Genomic DNA, 15570 nt, shown 5'->3' with positions numbered 1-15570 from the left:
CTGCTTATCTCCTAATTCTCCCCCTTATCTCTCACTCTTCCACCTCCCCACCCCCCTGTTCCTTCAAGCCAGGCCCAAGGGCCCCGATGGGGGGTGGACAGAGCCCAGCCCCACACATCCTCCCTCCTGCCCTGCCTCCATCTGGGTCGCGCAGGGTAGGCCATCGACTCTTGGTAGGCACCTTCTACTCGGGCCTTGGGACTTCCTGGGGACCTCCAGCAGCCTGGCCCTATCAGGGGCCTCTGGTTACCTTAGGCAAGCCTCCGTCTCCTTATCTGTAACATGGGCAGAATGTTGATAGGACAGGGTGAGGAGGCCGGGGCGGGTATGCTGCGAGTGGACCCGGTCGCAGGTGCTCACAGAGCCTTGCCTCCCTCCTCGGAAACTGGTGGGGAGGCCTCCTGCCCGTGGTTCTTCAGGGATTGGCCACTTCCTGAGGAGAGATAGGAGAGATGTCTCTGTGATTCAGCCTTGCCCGAGCCTTAATCTCTCCTGGCCCCTCCAATCCAGGGCTAGCTGTGGCTGAGCCTAGGGCCCCAGCTGGGCTTCTTGCTCTGACAGGAGCTGGGCTCTAGGAAGCACCTTCTACCAGGAGAGAAAGGCATGAGGTGAGCAAGGGAAGATGGGGGGCTGGGACTCAGAGCAGGACAGAGACAGGCCCTCCCTCTTGTTCTCAGCCACCATGGGCCGGGGAAAGAGTGGGCAGGTGAGGCCTGAAGGAAGCCTGACTGTGTGTTTGGCTGCTCACTGGCTCTCGGTGCACTTGTTCTCGCCCTGCCCTCCGTGGGCATGAGGATGGGCCCCAGGCTGCCCCCGGGGGAAGGGAGAAACAAGGGGAGGAGGGGGGAGACAGGTCCCAGGCTGCCCCCAGGGGAGGGGGGAAGCGAGGGGAGGAGGGGGGAGACAGGTCCCAGGCTGCCCCCAGGGGAGGGGGGAAGCGAGGGGAGGAGGGGGCTCCTACCCCCAAGAAGAGAGAGCTAGTCATTGGGCGTTGCCAGTTTCCCTCAGGCCAGGGGCTGCCTGGATCTCTCTGGCCCCTGGGTTGGGGGTAGTTCCTCTGTGCTCCTCTGTGCTCCTTGTGCCTGTCTTGGGAGCACATATCTGTTCATCAGTTGCTCACCGACCCCTCCTCCGGGAGCCCAGCAATGGGCTGGACACCAGCCCTGCTTTCCCAGACCCCACAGGTACTGGGAGAGGCAGAGGCATGAATTGGCGCCATCAGATGTGGCAGGTGCCACAGCCAGAGGATGGCGAGGGCGCCGTGGAAGGAGGAGGGATTGGGGAGAGCTTCATGGGGGAGGTAACGAGCATGCCTGGGTGACCGCGCTGGGTCCTCTTCCATCCCTGGCAGTTTAGAGCACGGATCTGGAACCAGATGGAGCAGTGTGACTTTGGGCAAGTTACTTGACTGCTGGGGGTGTCTTCTCTTCATAGACTGGGGATAGCAACTGTCCCAGCCTCCTGGGGTCATGGAACTGCAGCACAGCGCCTAGTAGCTGTCATAGTTTGCACTCATCACGGGGCAGGCCCAGGAAGTACCTGCTGGGCAGATGGCGGCCAGCGAATGAGCCGCAGGTGCTGGGAGGGACTGGTGTCCAAATCGTATCTCCCTAGGCTGACCTGCAGTGCCCCGGGCAGTTCCGAACACCCAGGACACTGTAGAGGGTTGTGGACTGAGAAGGCCAACCGTGGCTCTGGCCTGGCGATCCTTCGCCTTCTCCGGGCAGCAGATTTTCATCTAAACAATAGAGGTTTTGGCCAGAGGATCTCTGAGGGCCCTTCTGGCTCTGGCATCCCACGGTCCCGAGTCCCACTCGCCATGGTCACGAGCGTCCACTCTAGCTATACTAGAATGTTGTGACCCTCCAGGGCGGAAGGACACCCCCCCACAGGGGCAGTCCCTGTCCTTGCACTGGGTGCCCCACTTTGCCCACTTCACAGATGAGAGAATCGAGGCTCAGAGGGCTATAGAACTTGCTTAAGGTCATACACCTTGTAGGAACAGAGCCGGGGCCTAAAGCCAGGCCTGTCTGAGTTCTGAGCACCTCCACTGGACCTTTTTTTTTTTTTTTTTGCTCGATCCCTGCAGATAGGCACAAAGGGCACGGAGAGGGGAAGCGGCTTGCCCAGGTCACATATCCAAGCGAGCCTCGGAATCGTGAGCTGGGAGGGAGAGGGGTGAGAGGAAGGTCCCTGGCTGTACCTGGCTGGACCCTAGCCCCACACATGCCTCTTCCCTCCAGGTGGCCGACCAGATGACACTACTACAGAACTGCTGGAGTGAGCTGCTAGTATTTGACCATGTCTACCGCCAGATCCAACACGGCAAGGAGGGCAGCATCCTGCTGGTCACCGGGCAGGAGGTGACCAGACCCTACTGTGCCCCGTGCCATGCCCTAAAGGGTGCTTCCAAAATTCTGAGCCCAGAAGAGGTCCTAGGCCTCTCCAGGGCTGGCCCTGGGCACCCCGGTGTCAGCCCTTTCCCCAAGTTCATGCCCGACCTCCCTCTGACCAGCCCTGGCCCTGGCCTTGACAGGTGCCAGCCCCTAGGAAGCAGCTCAGGGATGTGGAGAGAGTCAGGGAGGCTCTTGGAGGAGGTGGTGGTGGCCCTGGGTCTTGAAAGAACAAATAGGGGTCGGTCAGGTCATAAAAGGTGGTGGGGGGGCAGTCCCACCCCCATCACAGCAGAAGGGACAGCATGGATGAAGGCGCACAGGAGGATGTTTAGAACTGCTGAGTTACCGGAGGCTGCTGGTGTGTGGGTTTGGGGGGCCAGGAGCCCTGTGAGGTGAGAAGTAAGGCTCTAAATCCTGAGTGGATGAAGGAATGGGCGAAGGAATTTGGGCCCCCCGCCCCGCCCCAGAGCAGGGAATTAGAAGCCCTAGGATAGGAGCTGGGAACTCCTGAAATCAAGCAGGGAGCCACGGGAGAGTTTTAAGTGAGGAAGGGCTCATCCAGGTTGTATTTGAGGAAACACACAGAGGGGGTGGGGTGGGGGGTGAGGAAGTCGAGGCCATTGTGGAATGCTGGGGACCTGGGAGGGGGCAGTTGAAGGAGGAGGACCCCCAACTGAGGGAGGAGGTGTGGGAGAAATGGAGGGAAGGAGGGAGAGCAAGAAGAGAGGCTGATGCCAGGGTCTAGGCTGGTGGGGGGAGCATCGGTCCTGAGGGGGAGACAGGAGGAAGAGTGGTTGACAGGTGCTCTGGGGGTGGCGGTTGGAGGCTGAGGCCCTGCTCCGCATCCCCTATCTCCAACCCAGGCCCTTGGTCCTCGTGCTCCGTTCTCACCCTGGGTGTCTCAGGGCATCCAGGGCCCGGCAGTGCTGGTCCCAAGGGTGTGACTTGGAGGCCACCTGTGAATGCAGATAGGAGAGTCTGAGTATGAGCGTGTTCGTGTTGGCCTATGTCAACATGCGGCCGAAGTCTCTGAGGCCATATCTCGCCGCACTTAAGCATGTGGTTGCTGAGATCTGCCTGTCACCACGTGTGGGAACTCATACATGGGTGCGTGTCTGTCGCGTTACCTTGTGAGGTGACCATACACGGTCACCTGTGTGTGTGTGCGTGTGTGTTCGCTTCATGAAATGGGGGCACCGCCCTGTGAGTGTGTCCGTGGGTGTGTGAGACTGGGAGCTGGGGTGTGGTCACATCCCCAGCCTGGGGGTCCACGTGTGGACGTGTGGGGCCCTGGGCAGTCCCGTGGCCGTGTGCACGTGGATGCGGGCAGACCAGCTCCGACCCTGCCCCGCACTCAGCACGACGTGGCGTTGGCAGCAGCCGTTTGCGTGACAAGGACCCTTCAGCTCTCCCTCTGCGCCCAGCTGCCCCCCCTCCCCCCCTCCCCAGCTCCTCCCGCCCCCGGTCCCTAACCAGAGCCCCCGCCCCGCGCCGCTGACGCTGACGCCCGCCCGCCCGCGCAGGTGGAGCTGACCACGGTGGCCGCCCAGGCGGGCTCCCTGCTGCACAGCCTGGTCCTGCGGGCGCAGGAGCTGGTGCTGCAGCTGCTGGCGCTGCAGCTGGACCGCCAGGAGTTCGTCTGCCTCAAATTCCTCATCCTCTTCAGCCTCGGTGAGTGCGCCCGGCCCGGCCTGGGGCGGTGAGCGGGGGCGACGGAGGTGGTGGGCCCGGCGCCGTGAGGCTCTGCCCCGGGGGGGGGCTCCGCTGGGCAGGGACTGGGCCTGCGGTGAGTAAGGGTAGGAGGGCACAGGCCTGGCTCTTCAAATGGCGGGTGTTTCCTCTCTGGGCCTCAGTTTCTCTGTTGGGAGGTACAGAGGACCAAGACAGTGTCTAAGATTAGCCCTCTGTGGGCAAATCGTACAGATCTGTATGAATTCGGTAAATCCCTGGCTGGAAGCCCCAGAAAAGTGCCCAGGTCACCTCCGGAAAAACGCCTGTGTGATTTCGGGAGCTTCTGTTCCCTGGTTCCCATCCTGAGGTCCCTATTTTCCCGGTTCCCTGCTCTAGGGGGGCCCAAATTCTGACTCTGGGCTCCGCACTCATTCATTCATTCATGTACTCATTCTACAAACATCTGCTCAGCATCTGCACTCTGCAAGGCACTGCGGACACAGGGTGAACAAAAAAGATCCCCAATCCGTATTGTCATGGAGCCATCCTTCTCTCCCGGGAGAGACAATAAGCGTGATATGATTAGTAAGCTATAGAAATGAGTGAAATGATTAGTAAAATGTATAGCCTGGAAGACTGAGCAGGGCGAAGGAGGAAAGTAAAGCAGGGAGGTGGCAGAGGGTGAGCCCAGTCCACCAGCCCCACTCCCCGAGTCAGGGGTCTCCCTCTCATTGCCCTCCTGATGCACCCAGCCCGTCCCGCTCCAGCCTCCACCCTCCTCGGGGCTCCCATCAGGCTGGCCTCCTGTCCTCCCTCACCTAGCGAGCCATCTGTGCCTTCCCCAGGTCCAGCAATGCTGTGAACATGAACGTGTCTTTGCTGCCAGGTGGCTCCCAGGCCGGTATAGGCCTCCACCTAGTGCTGCCAGGGCGGGGACAGAGATGGGGGACCCGGAGTGGGGAACAAGAGCTTTGCCTAGAAGGCTTCCTGGAAGAGGGGCATCTGAGCAGGGCCTTGGAAGATGAGTAGGAGTTTGCTGGAAGGATAAATCTTTTAGCAGAGGTGTAGATGGGATGGCAGGTCAGAACAGAAGGGCATGAATGCCTCATCACTTGGAGAGGGAGCAAGATTCAGATGTCATCTTTGTGGTAGATGACCTCGTAGCCCCAGTCTGGCAAGGGAGCGCCACCTGCCTGAGAGTGGGGAGAGCTGGGCAGAATGGGGGGTAATTAATGAAGAGTTGACCATGGGAAGCCCAGTCCTCAGGCTATGGCCATGTGACTGGGTGCCTGGGCCGGTCTCCTGACTCCCGCACAGCAGGCTGGTAGCTGGAGGGCTTCTATGCAAGGCTACGAGGCTTGGTAGGGGACAACCCTGGTGCGTCGTGGAGACAGAATCTTGGGCAGCCAGTTAGGAGATGTGGCCTGGAACCCATGGAGGGGCCTCAGGGGCCCAGGCCGGGCTGGCTTCAGCTGGGGGAAGCTCCCTCCTTCTTCCCTCCAGTGGTACCCACCTCCCAACCTTGTGTCTGTGAGCTGTCAGGCTCTGGGAACTGGCTCAGGCCAGAGCCATGCTGGTGTGTGGTTTGGGGGTGTGGAGACTCCAGGAATCATGTGCATGGTTGTGCCTTTGCATTTGTGCCTTTGTTTTCACACATGTGCAGACTATGAACTTTCACAGGCTTTTTACATGTCACGTTGTAGAAACAATCTGTATGTAATTGGGGAGTGATGCGAGATTTGGAGACATGAAGGATTTGGAGTGCACATAGAATTGGAGTGTGGGGCCCGTGATGGTCAGGGTGGTTTCTTGACATGACCCCCATCTAGAGGTCTCCAGGGAGGCCCAGAGGAGGGGTGGGTGGAGGGTGGGCTGCCAGCCACCAGCCTTCTTGGCCAGGCCTCCCCGTAGAGCAGATGCCATGGTTTGGCTTTCTAGACCCCCCCAGGGCCCGAGGCACACCCCCGTAGCCCCTGCCCCTCTTCCAACAAAGCCCTGGGCGCTGGGGACTGCCAGGCCCAGTACAGCTCTGGCCTCCAGCAGTCGAGAAATCCAGGACTTCTCCTTGTACGGGGCGTAAGGATAGCAGAGCCGAGCCCAGCCCTCTTCCCCCGCTCCGGGTGAGTGGCCATGCTCCGAAGCCTCAGTGCCGGCCCCTCCTTCTTGCTAGTCTTCCTCCTGTTTGCCAGAGTGGGTAGCTGGGGCCTGAGAGACAGGGACTCTCTCCCGTGCTTGTCTGGCATAGGCTGGAGGGGCCGGATGCAGGAGAGAGAGAGCATGCGTATATATGCGTGTGTGTTCACACGTGTGAGGCAGGGAGGGACAGTGGTTAGGAATGGCGCCTAGGGACGGACCGCCTGCATTCTAAATCCGGACTCTCTCTCTGGCTGTGTGCCCTTGAGCAAGTCACTCCCCTCTCTGAGCCTCTATTTTCCCATTTGTAAGATGACCATCATAATAATCTTTAATTCGCTATGAGGATTTCATGAGGGAGTTCCCCCAAAGTGCTCAGTGCACGGTCTGGCCCCTTGGAATGTGCATCGGTGTTGTTTCTCTCCATCATTACCACCAGTGAGCAAATGAGCAAATGAATGAATGAAGTGAATGAATGATCAAGTCAGTCTCTGTCTTAATGGCTTCTGTGTCTGGCACAGTGCCTTATCGCAGGGAGGCGGGTCTGGCCGAGTTGGGTGGGGGGACGCCCAGCCCAGCAGGTTAGAAACTAACTCTAGTGTGGCCGAGTCTGGGAGGGGAGGAGGAGGAGGAGGCCCCTATGCCGGGGCCTGCCTGAGCTCCTGGGAGAACAGTAAGACAGGAGGCCAGGTGAGGTACAGGGGCTGTTGGGTGACAGGTTCCAGGTTCCAGGAGGAGCCTGAACAGGCCAGTGTGATCAGGGTTGGACCGAAGAGAAGAAACCACCCACACCTAAGATATCAAGGAAGGCTTCTTGGAGGAGGGGCCTCTGAGCTGGGCCTTGCAGTATGAGTAGGAGTGTTCTAGGTGAAACAAAGCAAGCGGCAGCAAAGGGCTGTGCAAAGGGATGGGGAATCCTGGAAGTCTGCTGTGGTTGTGGGTCAGGGAGGGGCTGAGCTGAGGAAGGCCTCGAATGCCAGGCCAAGGACCTTGACCCTTCCCTTGGGAAGGCTTTTCAGCTGGAGTAACATGATCGCATTTGCATTTTAGCAAGGTCCTTCTAGCTGCAGCATGGGAGAAGGATGGCAGGTGGCAGCCCAGAGCCCTGCAAGAGGCTAGCCCCGGGGCTGGAGTGAAGTGGGCAAGTTTGGGCAAGATGAGGGGGAAGATCTGCCCAGAGTCTGGAAGGGCGATAGGGCTCTCCCATGTTCCCCGCTGCCAGGCCCCAAGAATAGGTCCCCAAGGGACCTGGAGCCCAGAGAGGGACGGCCACTTGCCCTTGGACCTCCAGCTGGCACGCTGGGCATCACCTCCTTGGGCTGGGCAGCCTCATGCCCTGTGACGACTGTCCCCCCACCCCCCCACCCCATCGCCTGCAGCCCCGTCAGCGCCTCCTGCCCGCCTGCCTCCGCAGAAGGGTGCCATTTGGTGTCTAAATAGCCGTCTCCCTGCAGGCGTGGAGGCAGGTAAGGAGGTTTAATTAAAATTAGTGCCTCTCTCCTGGCAATCGCGGTGTTTATGAAGATGGGCCCGGCTGGCATTGTTCCGGAGAGGACTTAATCGAAGCTTAATGGATTGACCTAACATTCGATTTCCTGACTCCCATTGAGGCGGCCGCTGCAGCATTCCCTTAAGCGTTTGCAATTTACCCACTGCTCCACGCCAACAAAAGGCGGCCTGAATAGCAGCCCCACTCGAGGGGCCATTGTGCGCGGGGGCGCCTGCCTGAGTCACCGCTATTGGGACAACATTCTTTATGCCTCGCTGGAATGAAAGGATTATTCAAATATTCAATTAAACCGTGAAAAGGGGGCTTTTCTGAGAACCTGGGGGCCCCCAGCTCCGCAGCGCTAGCAGGCTGCTCTCCGAGGTGGGGGTGCCATCTCCCAGCCCCCTCCCGCCTCCCACCTCCAGGATTGCTGGAGCTGAGCAGGCTGGGGGGACACGCCGGGCTTTTCTCCCCCATGCCCATCTCCAACCTGCGGCGTCCCGGGTCCCGGGAACCAGAGCTCGGCAACACAGATCAGGTCCGGTTCTTGGGCACCCTGGGAGGTGGAGATTCGTCTGCCCCCATTTTGCAGATGACGACGGGAAACAGCTCAGGGGAAGGGCCTTGCCCAAGGTCACCCAGCTGGTGGTGGAGCTGGGATTTGAACCCCCGACATATTAAGGGGGCACCTCCAGGTCTGTGTGTCCCCTGCTCCCATGTCCAACGGAAGAAAAGCATGGTGTTCATGCTCTGTCACACCCGTTATCCCACAAGCTTCACGACAGTCCCTTTGGGTGGGGGGTGTGCAGGGAGGTGGGAGAGGGGGCATGACTTGACGGTGGTCTCCTCCAGGGTGAGGAGGAAGAGGAGTCTGGAGTCCAGCGTGGCCTCCAAACCCTAGGATCCCAGGGGTGGGGGCCCTTGGACAGGACTCCTGGATTGGACGAAACAAAGTTTTCACGTCCTGTCTCTCAGGAATTGACGTCCAAGCCTGACGCCGCCTGTGCTTACCCACCGGGCTTTGGAGCCAGGAGACCTGGATTTGCATCCAGACTCTGGCACCTGCTGGGTGTCCCAGGCATAGCCCACTGTCCCTGCGCCTGGGGGATGCCCTTCCCCGCCTGCCTGGGTGTCTGTGGGGATTAACTGAGCTATGCACGATGCCCAGCGGGTGCCTGGGAAACTGGGTGCACCTAAATATAGTCATCAGGGCTTAACTGGTGACTGCTTCCTCCCCCCAGCCCTGTAGCCCACCGCATGGGGGCGGCGGGGGTCTCCAGTCTGCAGAGAGCTGAGAGATCCAGAGAACTGCTAAGAGTGGGGGCTGTCCCTGAGCGCTGTCCTTGTTCCATACCCACCCCCTGCACTCCACCCCATTGTCCCTGGTACGGCGCTGCGGTGCTCTGGAGAACAGTAAATCCTGGTAAAGCCGAGGCTCTGGTCCCCCCAGCCCCCTCCCACTCCTTCCTCTACTGCAGCATCCTAGCCCATCCTCCTCCACCCCCAGCTGTTTCCTCTGGGCCCCCTTACTGCTGTGTGGCCTTGAGCTGGTCCCTACTCTTCTCTGGACCCCCAGCCTCCTACAGTGCATTGCCAGAAGGCAATGTCAGGAGAATTGCCCAGCCTGGGCTGGGGGTAGAGGGCAGGGGGCAGTGGGGAGCAGTGGGGGTGGGAGGTGAAGGTAGACAGGACCCTATAGGATGAAAAGAGGTTGGGACAGGGATGGGGTCAGTAGTCACCTCTTGTGCCTAGGAGGCCAGCTTCGGAGAGGGTGGGGGCTTCTTGTGACCTTTGAGTGTGTCTGGAGTAGTCCAGGCTAAGGAGCAGGGCTGCAATGCACAGTTGAACAGGTTGTTCACTGCACAAGGGCACCTAGGCAGATGATGAATAGGGGCTGACTTCCAGCTTGTATGCCCCTTGCCATACTGTCTCTGTGTACAAGGGGGAACTTTTTCGTAATTGGCACAAAGGTGCCTTAAGGGCTCATGGTGATCCTGGGGGAGGCAAGGAAGAAAATGACCCTGGCTCACTTACTGAAGGGAGGTGAGGGGGCCAGGGGTGGGGGTGGAGGACTGGGGCCAGATCCTGCCATACGCCTTGGGCCCAGCTCAGGTTTCCCTAAATCCAACTTTGGACAACACAGGCCTCAGCAGGCGCACCGGGGGCGGCTGGGGATCAGGGTTGCCAGGAGCATCAAGCCCTCCTGGCGCAGTGGGTGTTAAGAGGGATTAGAAGGGCCAAGGGCTGCACATGCTGGGCTCCAGACTCCCACGCAGCCACAGAGGGGAAGTGGACGGATGACCACTCCCTGAACCACCGGATGCTATATCGCAGGCCAGGCTGGGCTGGATTTGGGGGTGGGGGACCGGTTCTGTAGATTCCTGCTGAACCTCAGCTGCCAGGCAGGGCACCAGCTGGGGGTGCTGCCCAGGAGCTGAGAGACACCTGCCAAGCAGTGATGAGGACCTGAGTGACAAATTGACCCTCTCTGGGTGCCCCTGGGGTCCAGACACCTGTGCAGGCCCTGGCCCCCAAGCTCCTAGCCCTGCAAGGTGAGCATGCGCCATTCACAGAGGAAGAAGGCCTCTCAGGCCAGGAGGGGCCAGGGCACAAAGCCACAGCTCCTAACTGGTGGGCCTAGGATTTGAACCCCAATTGGCCTCATTCCGAAGACATTTTATTTTTCATGTCTTCACTGGACCTCCACTGGGCGTGCAGGAAGCACTGGTCACACTCCTCTGTCCCCGGCACAGGTGATCACCGGTCCACGCAGAGCTGACTGCCCTCGTCCCTCCCACAGGCAGCCACACCTTCACGTTTAACTTGGATTCCCTGTTTGTCCCTGTTCTTACATAATGCGCATGCTTCTGTACAAGCATTTTTAATTTATGTAGATGACTTTGCCTTGTGGATCTCATTCTGGATCTTCCTTTTCTGTTTTTTCCCACTGAGCTCTATGCTTTTATTTTTTTATTTTTTTATTTTTTAAAGATTTTATTTATTTTTATTTGAGAGAGAGAGAATGAGAGACAGAGCACGAGAGGGAAGAGGGCAGAGGGAGAAGCAGACCCCCTGCTGAGCAGGGAGCCCGATGTGGGACTTGATCCCGGGACTCCAGGATCATGACCTGAGCCGAAGGCAGTCGCTTAACCAACTGAGCCACCCAGGCGCCCCTGAGCTCTATGCTTTTAAAGATCTGTCCGTTTGCTCTGTGGTATGTCTGCTCCACTGCGTGTGTCTACCTCGCAGGACCCCCTGGGGAGCACCTCCCTAGATGCTGCTTAGTGAGCGTCCTCGTCCTCCATGGCCCCACGAGGGAATCTCCTTGCGGTACCAGAGGCTCTTGGTCGGTCACAGGGTAGACCAAAGGAGTGCCTGTCGCCCTCTAGAATAGGGCCACCAGTGTGTGAGCCTGGCAGCTGGGAGATGGGACCTTTGCAGTCACAGCGTGCTTGCAGCTGATGGTGCTGATGGTGACCACTGTGGGGATGATGGCAACAGGATGGTTTTTTTGTTTTGTTTGTTTGTTTGTTTTAAGTAGGTTCCACGCCCAGCGTGGAGCCCAACGCGGGGCTTGAACTCATGACCCTGAGATCAAGACCTGAACGGAGATCCAGAGTTGGATGCTTAACTGACTGAGCCACCCAGCTGTCCCCAGGAAGGTTTTGACCCTGGGGCTGGGGATGGTGTTGATCATGGTGGCGTGAGAGTAGGGCTAATAATGGTGACATACTGGCCTTCTTATGTGCCAGACACTGTTCTCCACGCACTTTCCACCGACCAAGTCCCTGAATTCTCCTGACAATCTTATGAAGTAGGTACTCCTGTCACCGTTTTGCAGGAAATTGAGAAGTTGAATCCCATGCCCAGGGAGATAGCTGCTGAGGTTGGGGTGGTTTTGGAGGGGATGGAGGTGTTCCTCGTAACCAGTGGGATAGTGGCAGTGGCAGTAACGATGGTGACAGGTAATCGTGCTTGGGTGGGTGATGGTGGCGGCGGCCGTGTTTGGGACACCTGCAGAGAGGTTAGCGTTGGTGACCGCCGCTGGCAGTCGGGTGGATGGTGGCGGCAGTGGCCACATTTGCGAGGGACACGGGGCGGTCAATATCGGTGACTGCTGCTGGTGGCCGTGCTCCCCAGCCCCGGGGATGGTGGCTCCGGTGGCGACGGGAGGCCCGGCCATGTCCTTGATGGTGGCAGCGCCCCGTCTTTGGTGCTTCTGGGGGATGTTGGTGCTGGTGTTGCGGGTGACCGCGGCCGATGTGCTGGGCCGCCGGTGGTGACAGAGCTCCTCCCTTTGCAGATGTGAAGTTCATGAATAACCACAGCCTGGTGAAGGACGCTCAGGAGAAGGCCAATGCCGCCTTGCTCGATTACACCCTGTGTCACTACCCGCACTGCGGGGACAAGTTCCAGCAGCTGCTGCTATGCTTGGTGGAGGTGCGCGCACTGAGCGTGCAGGCCAGGGAGTATCTGTACCACAAGCACCTGGGCAACGAGATGCCCCGCAACAACCTGCTCATCGAGATGCTGCAAGCCAAGCAGACTTGAGCCTGGGCTGGGTGGGGCCGGGCCTGGGGCCAGGCTGGGGGTCGCAGCCACCCCCAAGGCCCTCCAGATGGTTGAGTTTATTCTGCGACCCAGGAGCCCCACCCTGTAAGGCCCTCTGCCCCTGCGCTCTCTGAAGCCCCGTGTTTGGGAAGCTGGGTGAGGGGGGATGGGGCCTGGCTGAGGTAGGGCGGCCCCACGGGCACCTGCCTGCCACTCAGAGGGCCCCAAGAAGGCGGCTGCTAAGCACCCCCTCCCCCTCCCCTTGCTCCCAGCTGTCTGTCCTGGAGTCTGGAAGCACAGGTCCAGGGAGGAGGTTCGGGATTCCCTGGTGGGCCTCCACGTCCCTTGGGTCAGAAGTCATCCCTTTCCCCTCTCCGGGGAACAGAAGCAGAGAGACGTTGAGGGGGCATCAACTGGGGGAGAAGAGAGGGTCTCCAGAACCCCCTCCCAGAGACCAGGAGGGAAGCCCTCTGTTTTGTGAACTAGGAGTCACTGAGTTTGCAAAGTTGGTCAGGCACTGTGGGGCCTAGAGGACACTAGGGGGCGGGTTAGGACCAAGCCCTCCTCCCTAGCCCTTACACCCCATCTGACTTGTGCAGGGGAGAACTCTGACATGCTATCTGAAAAGAATTTCACTACAATCCGCTCTCTCTATCCCTCTCCCATCGGAGGAGAAGTTTCTATCTCTCTGCCACCAGGGAGCTAGAACGTTCTAGCCCCACCCACAGTTGGCCAGCCCAGGCTGGTATGTATCTGCAAAGGCTGTAGTCAAGAGGTTTGTGGGTTTGTGGGTTTTATTTGTTTTTTAATCTAGTACTCTAGATATCTTTGAAAGGTGTGTATGTGGCGGGGCAGGGGATGGATTTGAGGATTGAGGCTGGGACTTGGGGATTAGCCCCAAGTACAGCCCATGGTTTCCCTCCAAACACCCGCATGCCAAGTACCCCATGGGTGGTGTGGGACCATTGTTTCAATCCAGAGAGGAGTTGTTGCTTGCCCCTCCTTCGATGAACAGCAGGGTGTCCTGTCGGGGCTCGGAGTCTCTGTGTGTAGGAACATGGGTGAACTTGAGGAGGGTGTATGGGTCTCCAGATGGGGGACATTGCTGATAAGCCCTTTCCTCATTGGCCCCGTCCCACTGGGTCCCTTGCTGCAAACCCTTGAAGCTGGGTCCCAGCTCCCTGGCCTCCTCCTGCCCTGTGTCCTGAAGGACACTCTCCAGGGCCAGGAGCTAGGGGGAGGCCTTGGCTGTCCTCTGTCCCCGGGCTGGGCATCCACTGTCTTTCCTGCTTTCACGTTGCCATTGCAGCTTCTGCTGAGCCTGCCCAGTTGGAGGTGACTGGGCGTCCATTCTCCCTTGCCTTCCACCGCCCTGTCTCAGTGCCCACCCCTGCCCACTGAAATGTGTGCCCCTGCCAAGGCCAGAGACCCGCAGCCCCAAAATGAGAAGTGCCCTTAAGAATCTCCCCAGCCCTTGCAGCCCTGGAATAAATTTTGCAATTAGTTTCCAGCTACCTTTGCCTATTTACATTCTGGGGCCAAAGCAGAACCTCCAAGGTGGGTTTGGGTGGTCTAGGGCTGGGCGATGATGCTCTGATAGGGATTGACGTGACAGTCAGATAAGCTTTGGTTCAAAACCTGGGGCCAGAGTGGGGGTACACCAGGCACCGTTGGGGAGCCTGTGGGCCCCACATCATCCCTGGGACCTTGCCATACCCAGGAGGCCTGGGAGATGCTTGTGTCTTCCTGGGCCTCAGCCGGAGTTCCACCCTGGCCGTGCATCTCAACCGCCATCTTGGGCAGAAGGGAGCAATGATTTCATGAGCACCTACTGTGTGTGGTCCCTTATGTCCCTGTCCCTACGGTAGCCCAGTCAGGCAGGGCTTAGGATCCAGGAGAGGCACTTGGCAGGTGCCCCGCAGTCAGTTATCTGCAGGGGCAGATTCAAACCCGGGTCCTCCTGACTTGGGAGCGCCGGCCTTTCTTCTCGGTCCATCTGGTGGCCCCGGGCCTGGCCCCTCTCCCTGAATCTCTTGCCTCCCCCGCTGGGAGGCAGCAGTGAGCGCGGCTGCTTTCTGAGGCGAGCTGCCTCTGCTCTAGATGTCCTCCAGGGCTTCACTGGCTTTGTCCTGTTTTGTTGTCCCATCTGCTCCTCAAAGCCACTCCGGTAGGTGGCAGCTCCAGATTACAGATGAGGAAACTGAGGTCCGGAGGGGCGAAGTGGCCTGTCCAAGGTCCCACATCAAGAAGGGGCAGAGCCATCACGCCAACCTGCATCATCCCGACCGACCTGACTAGTTCACCCCTGGGGCCACTCCCGGACCACTTCATGCCTCTGTGCACGACAGAAAAAAGATGCCCCCCCGCCAGGCACCCAGCTTGGCAGTGGCTTTTATGCAAAGAAGAAGTGTCCTTTTCCCGCCTGGCACCTTCAGAAGTGAAGCAGATGCTTGGGTTCCTGCCTCTGGGGAGCTTCCAGTCTCGCAGGAGGCCTTTCAGTCATTTCGTAATCCTGTGTGATCCATCACATAAGAGCCAGCGAAGAGGAGGAAGGGATTGATTCTGCCCCTGGGGCGACAGGAAGTCTTCTCGGCAGAGGTGTCATCCAAGCTGGGTTTTAAAGGATGTCCAGGGGTTTGCCAGCTAAGACAAGAGTTGGGGGCAGTGTGGGCAGGTGGCTGGGGACCTAAGCGAAGTTATTTGGGCTGGAGAGTAAAGAGAGGGGGTGGTGGGAGGAAGGGTATGGGGTAGGAGGAGGGGAGACTGGAAAGGACTCCTTGGTGGCCACTCCTGGACCTCCCTCCACCCCCCCCCCCCCGCCAGTCCACATGACCACATGATTAGTCGGCGGGGAGGCAGGCCTCCCCTGGAGGTGAGGGGAAGGAGTCAGAGGACACTGCAAATGCAGGCAGTAGAGACCAAGTGGCCGCCCAATTCAGAGCCACCTACTTGCTTCCCCGTGTTGCGGCGCCCCTCCTCCGGCTCCGTGGCAGCAGACAGCCAGGCTGAGTGCCTTGTTCTCTGGAACCTCAGCGGTGGTCCCCAGCCTGGCATCCTCCCTATGGCACTGCTGGGCCTTCCCAGAGCAGGCGGACCGCTGCTGCCTCCCCAAACCTGCCCGGCCCCAAACCTCCCCAAACCTGCCCAAACCTGCCGGCCTCCGTCTCTGCTGGGGGTCTTCAAAGCCCTACACATCACCTCCTCTACACGGTGGGCTCTGTGTGCCCCCAGTCCCCTGCACATCCTTCTCTGAAGACAGCCGACATTCCTACTATGTGCTGGGCCCAGGGACTAGCACACAAGACTGCACTTACCCTCTTGTCGCCTGTG

The 15570-nt window shown here is 59.2% G+C and overlaps 1 protein-coding gene across 2 annotated transcripts in view; it reads left to right on the top strand.

Annotated features, from left to right (window-relative positions):
• NR5A1 (nuclear receptor subfamily 5 group A member 1) overlaps window positions 1–14371 on the top strand; it is a 28156-nt gene extending 13785 nt beyond the window's left edge. The window contains exons 6-8 of one of the 2 annotated variants that reach the window (XM_045882014.2): window positions 2244–2363; window positions 3920–4067; window positions 11993–14371. In XM_045882014.2, coding sequence (XP_045737970.1) covers window positions 2244–2363; window positions 3920–4067; window positions 11993–12240 — 516 coding nt within the window. In that variant the 3' untranslated portion in view covers window positions 12241–14371. Of the gene's footprint in view, window positions 1–2243; window positions 3117–3919; window positions 4068–11992 lie in introns of those variants that run through there. The other variant, XM_064579192.1, reaches the window with a different exon arrangement.
• Window positions 14372–15570: the final 1199 nt, after the last annotated feature.

This window comes from Mirounga angustirostris, unplaced genomic scaffold, assembly GCF_029215605.1.
Source record: "Mirounga angustirostris isolate CCGP_5_RB_7025 unplaced genomic scaffold, mMirAng1.0.hap1 SCAF_15, whole genome shotgun sequence".
In the NCBI taxonomy this organism is placed as follows: Eukaryota; Metazoa; Chordata; class Mammalia; order Carnivora; family Phocidae; genus Mirounga; species Mirounga angustirostris.
Note: the sequence above shows the minus strand (reverse complement) of the source record. Positions and strands in the feature narration are given on the sequence as shown.